The sequence below is a fragment of the Pyxicephalus adspersus genome, chromosome 2 (assembly GCF_032062135.1).
Source record: "Pyxicephalus adspersus chromosome 2, UCB_Pads_2.0, whole genome shotgun sequence".
Taxonomy (NCBI): Eukaryota; Metazoa; Chordata; class Amphibia; order Anura; family Pyxicephalidae; genus Pyxicephalus; species Pyxicephalus adspersus.
In genome coordinates, this window is record NC_092859.1 from 34,514,049 (window position 1) to 34,531,076 (window position 17,028).

General features: G+C 37.6%; 2 protein-coding genes across 3 annotated transcripts in view; one reads left to right on the forward strand and one right to left on the reverse strand.

The window, feature by feature from the left end:
- Positions 1-7,755, forward strand: part of CRACR2A (calcium release activated channel regulator 2A) — a 63,627-nt gene extending 55,872 nt beyond the window's left edge. Inside the window, exons 17-18 of the mRNA XM_072400379.1 lie at positions 142-218; positions 3,478-7,755. Of these exons, the coding sequence (XP_072256480.1) occupies positions 142-218; positions 3,478-3,568 (168 nt within the window). The 3' untranslated portion in view covers positions 3,569-7,755. The remainder of the gene's footprint in view (positions 1-141; positions 219-3,477) is intronic.
- Positions 7,756-8,897: 1,142 nt separating this feature from the next.
- PRMT8 (protein arginine methyltransferase 8) overlaps positions 8,898-17,028 on the reverse strand; it is an 87,032-nt gene continuing 78,901 nt past the window's right edge. For both annotated transcript variants that reach the window (XM_072400380.1, XM_072400382.1), the window contains exons 9-10: positions 12,965-13,086; positions 8,898-9,321 (exon numbers count right to left, since the gene is read on the reverse strand). In XM_072400380.1, the coding sequence (XP_072256481.1) occupies positions 9,238-9,321; positions 12,965-13,086 (206 nt within the window). In that variant the 3' untranslated portion in view covers positions 8,898-9,237. The remainder of the gene's footprint in view (positions 9,322-12,964; positions 13,087-17,028) is intronic.

The window sequence follows — 17,028 nt, forward strand, 5'->3', positions numbered from 1 at the left end:
TTAGAAAGGCTGAACTGGAACATCTTTAAATAGTATGGTGTTTTATTGTTATTGTAAATGTAGAAAACACATTAAAAGAATGCATAATTAGAAGAATGTTTGGTTTTGACAGTTTCATGTATTTTGTTTAATATCTTCTAGGATTGTAACTTGATTTTCTATGAATGCAGTGCCTTTAGTGGACACAATGTTAAAGAATCTGTTTTTCATTTAGCAAGGTGAGTAATTGATTCAGTATTTTAGTCTCTAGCAAAATATAACAATGTTTTTTAGAATGATCTTTAGAATGAATGTGAAAGATCTTTTTTTTTGTTTTTGCTGAATCAGGTCGGTTGCTGCATACGAGGCCTGAATTAGGTCAGAGGGGATCAGGGCCTCCCTTCCTACTTATCCCATTTACACCATCAGCAACATATTACTTATCTATTTTTCACTATAACCAGCAAGCAGCCGATCACTATTATTGTGTATGGAGGGCAAAGCCTCTGCAGCATACGAGTTCACCAGTGATGTCACTGATGGCAATAATGCAGAACACTTTATTTGCATGCAGCATTTGTGGTTGGTTCCTAGTGCTTCTCCACACTCTGCCAGTCATAGTGCTGCTGTACAGAGAATTTTTAAGACACTGATACTAGGTCAGATTTAGGTGCTTACCAAAGTTTCATTTAGAAAACTATAATGTATAATTTATGAAAGTATACACATTTTTTTTTTATCAGCCTGATATTTTGCATTAAGGTCTGCATATTTTAAATGATTTAACAAACCACTTATATCTAGTTATTTCATACTTCATTCCACTTATCCTTACAGATTCCTGATAATATTTTGTTTCTCTTGTATTGACATAGTTGTAGGCAGCTTTCTTAATGATTGATGGATATTATGGAGAGAATTAACCATAAGTGCTATGAAAATTACGCTGGCAGCATTAGCTGGGTAATGTACATTATTCATAGAATAGCAATAAAAAAATTGGAACGGTGATAGCAGAGGAATGACTTCAAGCCTGAGAATTAGATAAATATCTCAATAATGATAGCGTAAAATGAAACACCAGTCAAAGCTTTTTGTTGTACAGTAGAACGTAAAGAGACCTGGCTACTGACTTAAAAACTTTGCAGGTAAAAATGCAGAAATATCAAGTAATTTAAACACTTGCTGCATGGTTTTACATTGCCATAAATAATGTGTTATCAACTTAAATAATTATATTAACTTGCTAGCATATTTAATTGAGCAATTTGTGTCTCCCAGGTCAGTTTACCTGACACCAATGATCTTTTTGGGTATCTGTAAGGGTGTCATTGTTCCCAATGGCCAGCAATGTAAGAGTCATTCTTACCACTCACCACCATGCTAATATAATGTGAGTTGTGGATATAGTAATTATAGCAGGGGTTCCCTACAGGCTTGAAAGTTATTTAACAGGTTCCCCAATGTTAAAAAGGCCAAGAAGGACTGTCTTAGATTAAACAATAACTCCAGTCTTGTCAAACAGAACACAATTAAATGAAAGGTATATTAATTGGTGCCAATTTATATTTTTATAAAGTGTATATGCTTTTTAATGCAAGTGGAATTCCTCAGAAAGTACACTGTATTTGCCCATCAGCACAAGTCCAAAGCTCATTGACTCAAGCTAATGAGTCACTGATAAAAAGGACCCAAATATTTCCTAAAACCTAAATAAATCAGTGTAGTCAAAAGACTGAGAAAACTTGTATTTTAACCATTCCTACAGAAAAAAAATCTCTACATAGCTGTCTTGGTGTAGTACTTTGAGTCACTATCCTATAATAGGCAACTAAATTTTTGCAGCAGGAGGTTGGCAATGGCATCTTCCATTTTCTTATGACTGGCTTACTTGTATTGAGGATATCGTGGATCTGTATTACAAAGAGTGCATCTGAGGACATTGGCTGTTTTTAAGACAAGAAATATAAGATAACTGTGCGGCTAAGTAAGACAAGTACCAATTTGGCAGAGCTGCCTTTGAAGGATGTTTAGCCGCAGTTGCTTCTTTAGCCAGAAAAAAGTGATCAATAAATGTTGTATAATAAAAAAATGTGGTAGATATAAAAAGAATGACACAGAATATGTAATCCTTTAGGCAAAAGAAAGAAATATTATATATTTTATATATATAAATATCTCAACCAAACACATCTTCTCCATTGACAAGTGTACCAGTATTAAAATGAACTAGTAAATCTCACATCTGTATCCTTTGAATGCCTCTTTTGTTATCTGTGCCACAATGCCAAATCTGGTAAAGGAAAGGGCTGAGGCAAAGAAAAATGATCCCAGCTTTCAACACCATCAGAAGGCTAGGGTAATGCCCCAAGGCCTGCCCACTACCTCCTAGATACCCAAAATCCCATGAGAATGCACTCCTTCAATCAATCGGGTATATTTTGAGTGCCGAGATACACCAGTAGACATTAGTGAGGAAGGGTCACATAACCTACACTTCTGCTAATTTTGTTTTTGGGTTAAGCTAACCATCTATGGGATATTTACTTTGATAAGATAAGATGCATACTGTTGCTCCTAATTCTGCTCATTTAAAAGAGCACTCAAAACCCATCTTTTCAAATCTGCCTACCTATCTTTTTCTGTCTTCTAAAACCCTCATTACTTACCCAACATTCCATATGCCTCCCAGTGTGTGATACTTCCCCCACCTGTTAGATTGTAAGCTCTTCGGGGTAGGGTCCTCTCCTCCTGTGTTACTGTCTGTATCTGTCTGTCATTTACAACCCCTATTTAATATACAGTGTTGTGTACTATGTTGGCGCTATATAAAGTTTATTATTAAAATTAATATTACTGGTAATATTTTTTGATTAAAAAAGGGTATTTTTGGTTTGTGTGCTTTGCTTGTTTAAGCTGGGCAGCTGGATCAAAGTGATACCTCCCTAGACATTCCCAGCTCCTATTTTAAAACACAGAGCCATTGATTATACCTGGTTTTGTAGCTCTCCTCCAATTGTGTCAGTTTACTATATATTTGCATTTGGTTATATATGTGTGCTATTGGCAAAGACATTTTTATATCATAAAGTATTGTTTAGCAATAGAGGGATATAGTATGTGGCCGAATGCGGGGGGTTTATCAGAATATTAAGTATTAAAATGTGCTCACACCACCAAAACATATTAGAATTCCCATTTACAATAATTTCAGTCCTATTTAATTCCCTGTATAGCAGTGCTCAGTATGAGAGAAGGAGAGGAAGCACCTGGAGCCAATCAGACATCCTGCATTCTCATGTGCTTTTAACAAACATGAGAACAGAATAGGAGGGTGAAGAGATAACCTTATCAATATTTTGCTGTTCCTAAATTGTCCAGTTACAGGCTGCAGGTAGGGAGGTGATCTTGGTGCGTTTCTTTACTTCTTGATATTTTCCCTGAGAGTACCATTTTAAAATTTGATCATTGATCTTTTATTTCATTTGTATTTTTAAGAATACTGAAAGAACAAGAAGATAAAGAAAAGGAAAAGACAATACGGCTGCTGGACTCTCCCAAGAAGAAGAGCTGCTGTTCCAGGCAGTAGACAACTACGTTTATATTCTGATAATGTATACACTACTGTTCTATGACTGATTGTCTTTACTGTATATTTATGTAGTATAATACTACCAATAGTCAATATATGTATTGCTACATTGCTACAAAATAATATATAATTCAGGAAAATGTTCCTTATACTGCTATTCAGAACACTGAAAGAATAAAATTCTAAGATTTATTTTTTTAAAGTAACCTGGGTAATTTAAACTGAGCATATGGTGAAAATGATTAAAGCAGGGATTACCTTCTAGGAGAAACATTTGATAAAATGATCTGCATACTCAGTGTCATTTAATAGAGTGGATATAGTGTGTCACCAGCAGGGGGCAGCAGGCTCTCACCAAAGAACAACTCTAGGCTATGTAGTCTTCCAGAGAGCTGTTTAGGAGTTGGGATGAAGTTAGGACATGCTGAAGGTCAGGGCTAACTGGAGGTCAGGGATTGTAACATACAAATGTAATCCAGAAACCCACAAAGGATCATGGCAGCTGGCAGGCAGCGTGTGAAAAACAATTTTAACCGGGGCAACTATTGGCTACAGCTATAGGAGGATGATAAGCAAAGTCTAAAAGCATGATGAGAAAAGATGCTAGCAAAGTCCTAATAAGTCGTTGTATATAAATACACATCATTAGCCAAGACGATCAGGATCACGATACAGAATGTGCGGACTAAGTGCATGGCTCCTAATTTAAGTACTGCTAATTGAGGTCAGTTGTGCAGCTTTAGTGTAACCCAGACACAGTGCTGTATTGTATTGTGAGCAGTTCATCACAGCAGATTTGAGTACCTTAGAGGGACTACAAAGGTTACCTGATTACAGGTTGATTGTTACATACAGAGAGCTCTCATCTATTTCCCATGCCTTCCTATGTTTCTAAGTGTTATGGGCAGCCTCATTGACCAGTAAGATGGGTATAGGAGCAGGTGTTTGCCAGACCCTTAAAGGAACAGTAAGAGAAGATGCACACCTGCCATTTGTTTAATTTTGTGCTGTTCCCCGTGGCTAGCACCTTGCTTGAGAACTCAACAAGAAACAGCATCTGCACATTTGACAGCTGGTGCCAGTGAGTGGTACTACTACCCCTATTCAGAGCTGCCGGGGTTACATGTAGTGCCTCCCCATGCCGCAGTGTTTCCTGGCATGAGGAAGCGCTAAACACACCATGTGGATAAGCCCTACAGTTTCTTACATTATTTCAGCAGCCTATATACCCGACTTAACTGATCCTACTGATGTGTGTTTTAAATGGAAGGCAACCTCAGCCTAAGCATTTTTCATTATGTGCTCAGTTTGAATTGCCCAGGTTTGTAACAAGTTTACTTTAAACAAAAATGAAAAATTAGAATTCTGCTTTCATATGAAAGAATGTTTCATGTTGGTAGTTTGATCTTTGGTGTCCAATGAAACAATACAATACACTTACCTCTGTTTAGAGAGGAAGGATCATTTGTTTTCTTGTGCAGCCCCTGTCATAGCAGCGTATGTAATTGCTACCAAGTTAATGGATAGGACGGTCCAATATGGAAATTCAGTATGCAGACACTTAGGTAGCACCAAGGCCCAGATCAGGGGGAAGGTAGTAAAAAGCCTAAATTGTGTAGGCAATTAAGTAGAGTGCACGTAGGTAGAGTCTTACTTCTGTTGTTAGAAGCTCCATATATTTATGAAAAAGGTCCATACTAATGTGGGCCCATCTGGGAACCAAGGTAAAGATTCCCCCCTCCCCAACTAAAAAAATAGAAGCAAATGTGCAATTCAACCAACCATCATCTACCCGGACCGTAATTTCCATCTGAGTAGGCTGGCCAGGTAGATGTGACAAAGCATATAGTGAATACTACAAAACCAGGCCTTAGACTGAAAAAAAAGCTGTCTGTGTGACCCAAGTATTCCTGTTTATAGTATCAACCTTCTTCAATAAAGAGTTCCTATTTCATAAATGCTAATTCCTAAATGCAGAACCAGTTTAAATTTCTATAACTCAGATCAATACGGGATGATTTACACTTATTTGTTAGTGCACATTGATAAATATCACCTAAAAATTATGAATTTATTTTGAAGAAGTTTTTCAAGTCTGACTGTCAAGCAATGCTTTAATATCTGGTTGTTGTGTTAATATATAATGTCCAATAGCATTATTTATTATAAGTTTCTAAAGCTGTGTTGCTGTTTTGCTCAACCAAATGTGTTTCTTGTTTATTGCAACTTTGGTTAAATTTTTGTCTTCTTACAACCCCCAGCCAATGGGAATTCTCACCAACATATACCTTAACAATGGACATAGAGCAGATTATTTACAATAGCAACAGGCGTCACTGTGCATTCTTATTGGCTGATAATTTCAGAGGCAGGACAGCCCCCTAAAAATCACCATCCAATAAGAATCCTTACTGTCATATACCTAAACAACAGCCTTACCGTCTGTTACCAAGTGTTTGCCGTGGTTACAAGTGGTGGTAAGCTGGCTGTTATGCAGTGGGCATCTGCTTTCTGTAGTAACTAGTCAGATTGTTTTTTTTCTCTATGTTGTTTAGCATGGCATTAGTTGTTTAATTCCATTATTTTAATAGAGCCCTTGCAGCTGCTATTTACCTTCACTTCTATTCTCCAATACTCCTCAAAAGGAGCCCATGACTCCTTCCATGTGACCAGACTGGTGCTTTGTGATTGGCTTCTCAGGTACCCAGCTTTGTTACACAGGGACAGGGAGAGTCCTCAACCCCGTGTAAGCTCCAGTAGTACTATTTGTTCATATGGGTACACAAAGGGCTATTTATAAAACAGGCAATCTGACATAACATTAGAAATTCCCTGGCGGGAATCAGTTACTGCCATTTAAACACATTGACCTTAAGGATTCCCACAAGGGAATGTTTTAGGGAATGTCTGATTCCCTGTGTTATATAGAGCCTAGAGTGATGCAGGAGTAAAAGCACGATAGGTATGATCTGCTATAGCTGCTATTAAAATTCCCTTGTTGAATGGCCCTCTATTTTCGTGCAGAAGCTAATCAGCATGATTTTCTAAAGGATTTAGAAAGTTCACACAATAAAATGTGAAGATTTACTTTATTATCCAATCCTACACATTAAATAGGTAAACATAAATGTTATTTTTACATGATTGGATAATTGAAGTGAATATTTAAAACATTTTCACCATTTTTCCTTATCTATGACCAAGGCACTATCTATTCTAGGCACGCAACAATGTGCAAAGTATCCCAATCCAGCAAATCTGAATTAATCTTTCACCGATTTGACTTCAATAAATGGAAATCTCATTGTTTTCTACTGCTATCTTTGCACTCCTGTACTATTTAGGAATGATAATGTGATGCAGCACATTAAAATATTGCTTTATGTAAAGTATGTTTTGTACTTGTGTATGATAAATGTGGGGAAGACAAATGATGATGTCCATTGCAACCTAATAGATGTTTTCTATCTGTCTCCTGAAGGAGACTTCATGGCAAACTGGAAACTGACCAAGTGAACCTAGCAGTCAGCTCTTGGGTTTCACCTAAGCATAGTGCTGTCAATCCAGGCTTTATGGGTAATGTCACCTGCTGGTAAAATGTAACATGATTCCAGGTTTCATTGGCGATACCATCTGCTAGCAAAATGTAATATTGTAGTGACCATAAAAATCAGGATTTTATTTGGGATTCATTGAATTCTATTTAATGTCCCTTTACTCTAACAGCTTGCTGATAACAATTTTATTGGAGAATTCATAATTTCTTAAAATGAGCTTAAAAAAAGCTTTTTTATTTACTATAGAAAATGGTAAAGGAAAATGGGAAACATCTATTTTTCTTGCACATTATCTATAGCTACAGCAAGCAAAAACTATTGAATCTAATTTGTAGTTAGGGGGCAACATACCTTCCCCACATATATAAATAGGATCTTTTTTTCTCTTTTTGTGTGTAACTTGTTCTGTATTGTAAAATATGTGTTGCTCATAGATTAAAACAGATTACTATCTGTAAATGTAAGTTATTATGAGGCATTGGTTTATATGTGTTAGGTTGTTTATTTTAAATACTTTATGGACTTTCACTGTTGCCTTAGATGCTTATTTTTCGAAATGGTGAATCAACTTTTTTAAATTATATTGTATTATTTAATGTTAAATATAAAAACAAATTTATTCTGAAATGTAATGAGTTGTTCTTTTCATATATTTCTAATTACATTTTAAGCTTCTATATTAAAAATGAGTTACACTCCACACCAGTTGCACCTAAAACCTGTCCTGGTTAGACCATATTTGTACACACCAATGCCTACATGAAGTGGAGTGGATCAAAATGGGCTTTTGCCATAATTGTGAATGAGTATTTTGCAATAATTGGAAAACATGCACAGCATACTTGCTGGGTAATGCAGACATTTAATTTTTTGCAAGCAACCTGAAGCCACCACTGTATCCCCGAAGCCAGCTTCTTTGCTGCCAATTCTTCTGGGTTCAGAGCTCTTCAGTCATTGCATGGCCACTGATAATATAACTCCTGCACACACACAGAAGTAACATTGTCTGGGTCTATTCGTAGCAATGCCATGTACCTAACTGGGCATTAAGCTGAATGACCCTCACTTCTTAAGGTGCAGAAAACAGGTTAAATACTGAGATACATGCCACATAATTATTACAGCAAAGTTTTCCAGGTAATATAAACCTGTAAAAAAAAGAGGGAATACTTACCTCTCCTGATGCCAAAACCACCAAACATCACTCAGATCCTCAGAAATTACCAATAGAAGTCTGCAGGGAAAGCCATGCTTACTGGAGTGTTGGACTCATGGGCCCTCCACAGCTCTTACTGGTTCCTCCTGCCAATTGCCACCTTATTACAGGAGAGAATAGTAAAATGTAAAAGTCAGGAGGAGGAACAGTAAAAGCTGTGGGAGGCTTGCACAATGTCCTAGACATGAAGAGGACATTGCAATTACAGATATATCGCATTCATGGCTATGGCATGAAGAAAGCATGTAACATCTGAAAAATAACCAAAAAAAAACATTGAAAAGTCTGTACATGCAATCAGATTCCACAGACCCCTTGTTTGGGTCATGGGTGAGTACTTTTAAGGCTGAGCTGTAATTTCTCTTGGTGGCTAAACCATGGTAATATGAAAACATGCAATTTAATCTCAATGATTTTTCTGCTATTGTAATCCAGGCTGTAAATGGTTCTATTGATGATGCATAAATGTCTTATACTAAATCAGATACTTGAAGATGAACAATGACTTAAAGACTCTGACCTTTTAACAGAGCATAAGGATTCTGCATTTCATAGTGTATACCAATTTATTGCCAAAATACAAGCACTGACGGGTAAAATCAAGCATTCTCTTTACACATCAAATCACTTCCCAAAACATTATTTTATATCTCCAATATATCTCCAATCACAATTAATCAGTAAACACAATATAATTGCTCATTTCATTTATTAGCTACTTCCAACAGTTTAAATACGTCACATTTATTTTTTTTATTCAATCCGCTTCATCCCTTTTCTGTTGCCAGCACAGTAAGTCTTCGTTGCTACGGGCTCGCTTTCCATCGCCGTGCAGCTCCCAAAGAACCCAGTGGCTTCAAGTATGGCAGGATGAGGGTTAATGGGACCTTGTCCTAACGCATTTTGTAGTCGTGAGATATGGAGGCTTCACACAGCTGGCCTTTGAAATCTAGTTCTACCGTGAAATCTAGATCACGCTGCAACGAATGGCAAATATGTTAGACTAGCAAGATGCATTAACCCCTTTTCTACCACAATGCCATTTCATAGGTTATTTTTTGCAAGAATGAAGTAAGCTTGCCGAAAGGAATGCACAGCCTGATAATATTATATAATGGAAAAGCAAAAAAATGTATGCATGTTATATTTTCAACATATGCATATTTGTAACTGTTTAATCCCGTTTAGAAACTTCGCAAGAACATAAAAAAACACTGCTGATCCATTCCTTGTCTGTATAACCTTAGTTACATATACAGTTGAAGCTGCCTAGGACCTGAGCACATACGTAGAGTGGCTGTTCATATATACATCTACATGTTGTCTTCTTTCCCAGCAAAACACTTGTTGTTACCTTCCCAATCCACAGAGCCTATCCACACAGGTTTGATTTAATAAAGCTCTTCAAGACTGGAGAAGATAGACTATTATGGGAGAACCTGGATGATCAAACAAACCTGGAATGGATCTAGTCCAGGATTAAAAACACTTGCCAAATAATAGCACATGATATTAGGAAATCTGTTTCAGATTTGCTGGATCACCCAGGTTTTCCCATCTATCTTATCCAGTCTTGGAGAGCTTTAATAAATCAAACTGTGTGCATGGAAGGTGCTCTTGGGAGATGTAGTTTTGGGTGTGTGCCTTCATCCATTAGCACTGGGCAGCTGCAAGAATTTTTACAAGCCTGGTTATGATGTCTGTGATATATATAAAGTATATATGTTTATATTATGGGAGTAAAATATATTTCCATTACAGGAACAATTTATAGGAAAAATTAAAGCTGATACATGATTTAGATATGGAAAGTGACATTTAGGGCTAAATATGAACATACATATTTGTAGATTTACACCTTAGTACTGGTATGCATAAAACAGATGACTTTCCAATTGGTTTTATGCATATGAATTTTTATACACAGGCATTGGTGAAAATGTAATGTATAAATCAATCATCAAATTAGATTGCTGAACATCACAATTGACATGTATCTACATTGCTGGTCAAGTATATGCATTTTTATTCCATTAAATATTTTTATTTTAATTTGTTTTCATTATTTAGGGAAGTGGGTTGAGTAATTTTGTACCCTTATACTCATTTGCCTGGGAGGGGCTGAATATCCCCCACCAACCCTCACATCGATTTTAAAAAACTTAAAGTGGGAACAGGCACTTTCTTCTTTAACATTGGACAAGGATGCTTTGGAAGAGGGGAGGCTTTACAGCAGGGGTGTCAAACTCAAATGGCACAGTGGGCCAAAATTAAAAAATTTAAACAGTCGCAGGCCAACCCTTTTCATATGGAAACAAAGAGGTTTTGCTTCATATTCATTCTGAAACAAGCTTATAATAGAGAAAGAGGCATAGCATTTTTTCTCTATTTGTAGCCCTCTGAGTTAAATTTGGTAACCTTTTTGCAAAGGCTAACACTAGTAATAACAACATTCTTCTATGAAAATCTAGCCATTCAAGTCCATGCTTTGGAGAAGCAAGAAAAAGTACAGCTGAGGGGGAACGCTGGAAATGCCAGACATGGCCAATGCGGGGCTAAAAAAGGGCCCGCCTCTGAAACTCCCTCTACATTGAAATAGCGCCGCTACTAAAATTCCCGGCATTATTTCCATCTATAAAACAGTCCAATGCAGGGCTATGCATAGGCAGGGAGCCCACTGGTCTATGGACGCGAGTGATGCCAGGAATTGTAGTAGCGGCACTATTTCAATGCAGTGGCGGGCCAGCTGCAGTTTATTTTTAGTATTCCTTTGAGGGCCAAAAAAAAAAGACGTTGGGGGCCAGAGTATGACACCCTTGCTTTACAGCAAGGTAAGGGGGAGGCTTTGCTGGGTGGCCCTTTTTTTCTGAAAAGCATATGGCCTGGTATGGCACAAGAAAGGGGGTCGCATACTCACTACTCTCCCCTTCTTTTTCTCTTGCTTCTCAGGGTCTGATGTGAATATTAGGAGACCCCCACACCAGTTTGGGGGTTCTAGTTAAGGTTTGCATTGGTTTTCTGTCCTGTCTGGCACAAAAGCAGCTGAACAAAATACCAAATCTTGCGGCAGGTATAACAGCCCCCATACATGTACTTCAATACCCTGTTTAGCTTTTCACCTGGAGTTCAGCTTTAATCATGGACTAAGGGAGAAGTGCAAGGTACTGAGTTTTTTATCTGACAGAGAGACAATATAAATGTTTTTTAAAATAACATATTTCCTTCTAGTTAGAGATCAGCATGACAAATGAGGTATATTAGCATTTGTGGAGGAAGCGCCATGAAAGAGTGGCAGTGCCAGCAGTGAGAAGTCGTTCTCTTTCTGCAGCCTGCATACTGATCAGCAGCAAGCAGCAGGGATAATGTAGCTCTGGCAGGTGACACTGCCTTCATCTGCATAAGAGGATCAGACTGCGAGGACAAATAAGCTGCTGAGGAAACATAGGGCACCTGCATTCATATATAGAACTGGTGTCACTCTATAATCATAGGACCCCTACAAAGGAGAAATAAGCCCCTCCTCTGTGAAAGTGATCGTATTAAAAATCACTCCAGGCCCAAATTCTAGCAGCAGTTAGATCATTATTACATCAATAAATTGATTTTTTTAAATGCAAACATTGCAGTACATAAATAAGACTTGGTATTAGTACCGATGGATAGGAATATGAAGGAAAGAAGCAGAACACGGAGCCAATAAATAAATGTGCTGACCAAAAAAATGTTGATAGGAGAAAGTAACCAGTGAAGGACTGGGGTGGGTCCATGATACCCTGGGATCATAGGACATAAGTAATACTGACCATAAGACTGAGGACATCTTGTGGCAGTAAAAAGTACTGTGGCAGATATCTCTGGATTGAGGGTAAAAACTTCAGCAAAAGCTGGGTTATGGTATCTTTTAATGGGCTGTTCAATTTTGCTATGGTATTATTAGGTAGAGTTTTTCTCTAAACTATAGAAATAAATGTACCGGTAATACAATGATTCTCTAAAATGCCACAATATTGTTATAATGACAGTGGTACCATAAATTGAAATACAGTATAACTTAGGTAAACTATGTTCAACAATGCAATCAATCAAAATGTATCTTTCATTGACATCACTTTGATAGGTTGCTATGAAATCCTGCAATTTTTTAATGGCTCTGCTTGTATCTCCTCTTTCGACTTGTCTGGATAGTGGGGGTCCAGGCAAATATTTTATTTAGTTTTAGATGTTGTCAGGAAGGCTTAAATTCCCTGCCATGATTTTATTGTTTTCTGTATCCCACTGTACAGACTTCCGATCACTTAATGTAGATTTTAGAATTTACTGGAGATCTGAGAACTGCACTGGGAGAATATATATTGCTGAGGTCATGGAAAAAAGAAGTATTAGTAAATCAGTTTACACTTGCCCACAGCCAGCATGGCCATGTATAAGACAAAGGCAAAGGCTAGAAAGGAAAACTCGGGTTCGTGAATTTTTGAACATCCAAATATATTAGTAGTAAGTCCACTTTACGTAGCACCTTGTGTGGTTTATTGTATAGGAACACATATTTCTTATAAAAGACAGTTAGATTAAGTGACCATCAGATTAATAAATAAACAAGAAGACTGAAGAAGGACTTACAATGTTTTTAGCATTTGGTTTCATTGATATTGTTCCAAAGAGCTCTTCCCCTCTTCTAACTGTAAGGTAATCCTCCAGATAAAAGACTGTTTGTTTCCAGTGTGTGTAGGGAGCATCAGGGGCTGGGGAAACGAAATAAAAAACAAATCTCAACTTAGCAAATAAAATTCTTCTCAAATACTTTGCATTACTAGGAGATGGTTCCATCCAAAAATCCCTCTTGCAAGCTGAGTTCTTCTGAATTCTTCTGTCACTCTGATGGTTCAGTTTTAACATTTGGGTCTTAAAGGCTGTACCCATTACATCAGAGTCTCACCCGGCTGAGTGTTTCAGTTATTTAACAATATAGGAAACACAACTCTAGGTCTAAAGAGTGAAACTTCACACTAATTTAAAGGGCAGATACAGAAACTCGAGTGAGACCGTCTTACAGCTGTCATTTAAATAATTTTCTTATGCTAAATCACATTTGCAGGTATTGCCACCAAAATGATCATTCGTAATACTTATGCTGGCGGTACAGACAGCTTTCTGTTGAGCATTCTGTTCTTTGGAGAGGGCAAGCATGAGGTGCCCAAGGTAATTTCTAAATTCAAAAACACATTTGGCAGCTGCTTATAGCTGATCTTACAGATTTAAGACCTTACATGCCTTTGAATTTATTTTTAAGGTCCTACAATTGCTCTCAACCTACTTCCTGAGCTATTAGTCCTATTTTCTTATCATTCCATGTTTTTTTCTTCTAATAGAGGGATGCTGGTGAATGCAGTTTATCTTTTGGTTTTTCCACTTTTCACATACTTACACCCAGTTACATCATTATTCAAGTTAAATAATAACTGACTTACCTGCCACCTCAAATCCAGCGATAAGTGGAAATGAGGTGCAGTGCAGTGTGCAAACACATCTGGACTATGAAACAGGTATTCTGTTCACCTCCTTGCTTCTATATACTGTTTGTATTCACTTATCAACCTGATTGCTTTTAGCCTTAAAGCGGAACCAAAGCAAAATCACTTACCTTTACTTCCTCAGATCTCTTGATCCCTCTGGAGCTGTCTTCCATATGGTCCTACGCTGTCCTGGTTTCTGGCTTCATCATGACTGCGGAAGCTCCGGGTGCTGCCATCTTTCTTCTTCTTTTTCTGTCCTCTGGCTATGTTACCGAATTTAGCACTGCGCGGGGCGTGAAATTGGATGACGTAGCCTGCTGTAATAGTAAAAACAAATGCCAATCTTACTGCGCATGCGTGAGATTGACACCTTTTTTTTAGTGACTGAAAAACTTTTTCTGTGCATGCCCAGTCGTCTTCAGGCATGCGCAGAAGGAGCGCGTGACATATGTATCCCAGGAGGCTCTGCACACCCATTTAGTCTTTACGGCTGAGGCGTTAAAGACAAAAGAGGAGGGGCTTAACCATTAAAAAAAAAGCATTTTATGAAAAGAAAAAATACATTTTTACTTTCTATATAAGGGTGTGTACACTTCATATAAAGTAAGAATTGTGGTGATTTGTCTGATATAAGCCAGTTTTCAGTCTAATCCCAGACTAAATTAAAGGTCCCAACACTGAACCCTGGGGTACACCACTAATACCCTTAGACCATTCAGAGTATGAATCATTAAGCACAACTCTCTTGATGCATTCTTTAGGCCAGTTCTCTATCCATTTACTAATTGAACTTTCTAAACCTATTGACCCTAACTTGCATATTAACCGTCTGCGGGGTACAGTGTCAAATGCTTTAGCAAAGTCTAAGTACAACTTCTATTCCACTATCCACCTGTTTACTTACTTCCTCATAAAAAGAGAGTACATTTCTAGTAGAACTCTTTTATGTGGTTCTTTATCAAACTTTCTAGAACCTTTCTAACTATAGTTACACTTACCAGCCTGTATTTCCTAATAATGAAAATGTACTTCCATTTACTGGGCCATTTTCAAAGACAGGTACCACATTGGTCTTTAGCCAATCCACTGGTACTATGCCAGTGCTTAAACAGTCTCTAAAAATTAGAAACAATGGCTTTGAAATTATCCCAGCTCTTTGAGGACACAGGGGTGTAATCCATAAGGTCTTCTAGGCTGAATGATGCCCAGTGATGCTCAATTAAGAAGACTGTAGAAACGTGAGTGCAGGGAAATAGGACCACCCCTGAGGAAGATGCAACTATGGTACCTTGCTTTTACAATGTATTTCTACCAAGAGGAACACTGACATCATTGCATAGTAAGAGGGACAGAATCAGAAGCTAGGATATGGGTTTTAAGATGGATAGCCAGGCTCAAAATAAGTAAACATAAGTAAAAACAAATTGTAATAAGACAGGTCCTTTATTGCAGAAGAGACGTGTGATGTCCATTCCACAATAAAATAAACACACCTGCCTGAATGCGTTTTTTTATTTTCACTCCCCTGTTCGCGTTCTGTCACAGGTGCCACCATCTTCTTTCTCTTCTCTTCTAGGGTGTTATCTTCGGCCATCTTGATTGGCTGAGCCAGGAGTTCTGGCATTCTTCTTTTGTAAAAGAAGACAGCAAACAGGTAAGTAATTACAGTATATTGCAGAAGGGACATCACCTGTCCCTTTCTGCAGTAAAGACCTGCCTGATCAAGGCAGAACTACAATTCCACTTTAAAAAAGGACAAATATAAAAGTTATATATATAAAAGTTATTTTTTTTATAAAAGGGTTTAAAAAAGAATATAAAAAATATGAAAAAGAATATTCAAATTTTTGCATAAGCCCAATCGTGACTAGTTCTCTTTAAAGTAATTTGGTGATTTATATGTACTACATAGGATTAACCTTTTTTTCTCAGTACAAAATACAAGTCCCCAGATGTCACAATAATCCAGTGTTCTAGAAGGCGGTAATATGTAATTTTCTTTTTCTGGAAAGACACATTGACAGGGGTCTCAGCAAACAAGCTTCCAAATGTTCATGTCTGCTGCTGGCCTAATACTGTGACAGTCAGTAAATTGAAACTGAAAACCATTTTTTTCCCAAAGCCTATCTTTAGAAAACCATTTTCATCACATCACCGAAATGCTGCTTATTTTAAATCACTTATACTTGCATGGAAATTGAAGTAAATCTCACTAATATAGTTTTCCTTCACAAATGTTACCAGTAGATTTAGCTCAGCATAATCTTCCATGTCAGAAAAGCTGATTTATCTTCTCCCAAAGCCAAAAGTTTTTTTAGGGTTGCTGCCAATATGGATCTCATGTTGTGTTTGTGACAGTGGGGCTTAGAGACATAGTTGGCTGGCGTGAAGACCTGGGAAGATGGGTGACGTTGACCCCCAGGTGACAATGCTCAGGCTCAGCCATATGGCTGATAGACATGGGCACTGCATCATATGAGTAGGACTCATGCCCTTCCATAGCCAGGGTATGCGCCTGGTATTTTGCATTAATTATGGAGGTGTGGGGAGCAATAAAGATTATTAGTAGTTCACAGGGGGTGGCCTTCAAATAAACAGTAACCTGTTTTCCCGTATGAAGAGGCTCATTCTAGAGATGTCCGTGTACATGATAAAATTTCCTAGGGCTCGTTCCCAGTTGACATAGTGTGCATATTGCAAGGTTATCAGACATTGCACAGAGAGTAAATATTCCTACTTATACATTGCACTGCAGTTTTTACAGCACACTGCTACACACATTTCTGTTCATCTTTGTGCACTGCTTCATTTATTGTAATAAAAAGGGTCAGCATCACAACGGAGAGCCACACAGGTGGTTTTTCGTTACCATGCTTTGTGGTATTCTGATTCTGTGGGAATGAGGCCTTCCACTGTGAATACCAGTAATTTTCAGGGAACCATGACCCACTGATGGACACAGGAGTAAGCCGTCTGTGTCTCCTGATGTCAAGTCAGAAGACTGTCATGTTTTCTTATCATGTATCACTGACAGATCCAATACATTTCTGTGAAGCTGCCATGGCCACATATTGAAGTACTTTTTATTTTATTATTATTATTGAACAGTATTTATATAGCACCAACATATTATGCAGCGCTGTACATTAAATAGGGGTTGCAAATGACAGA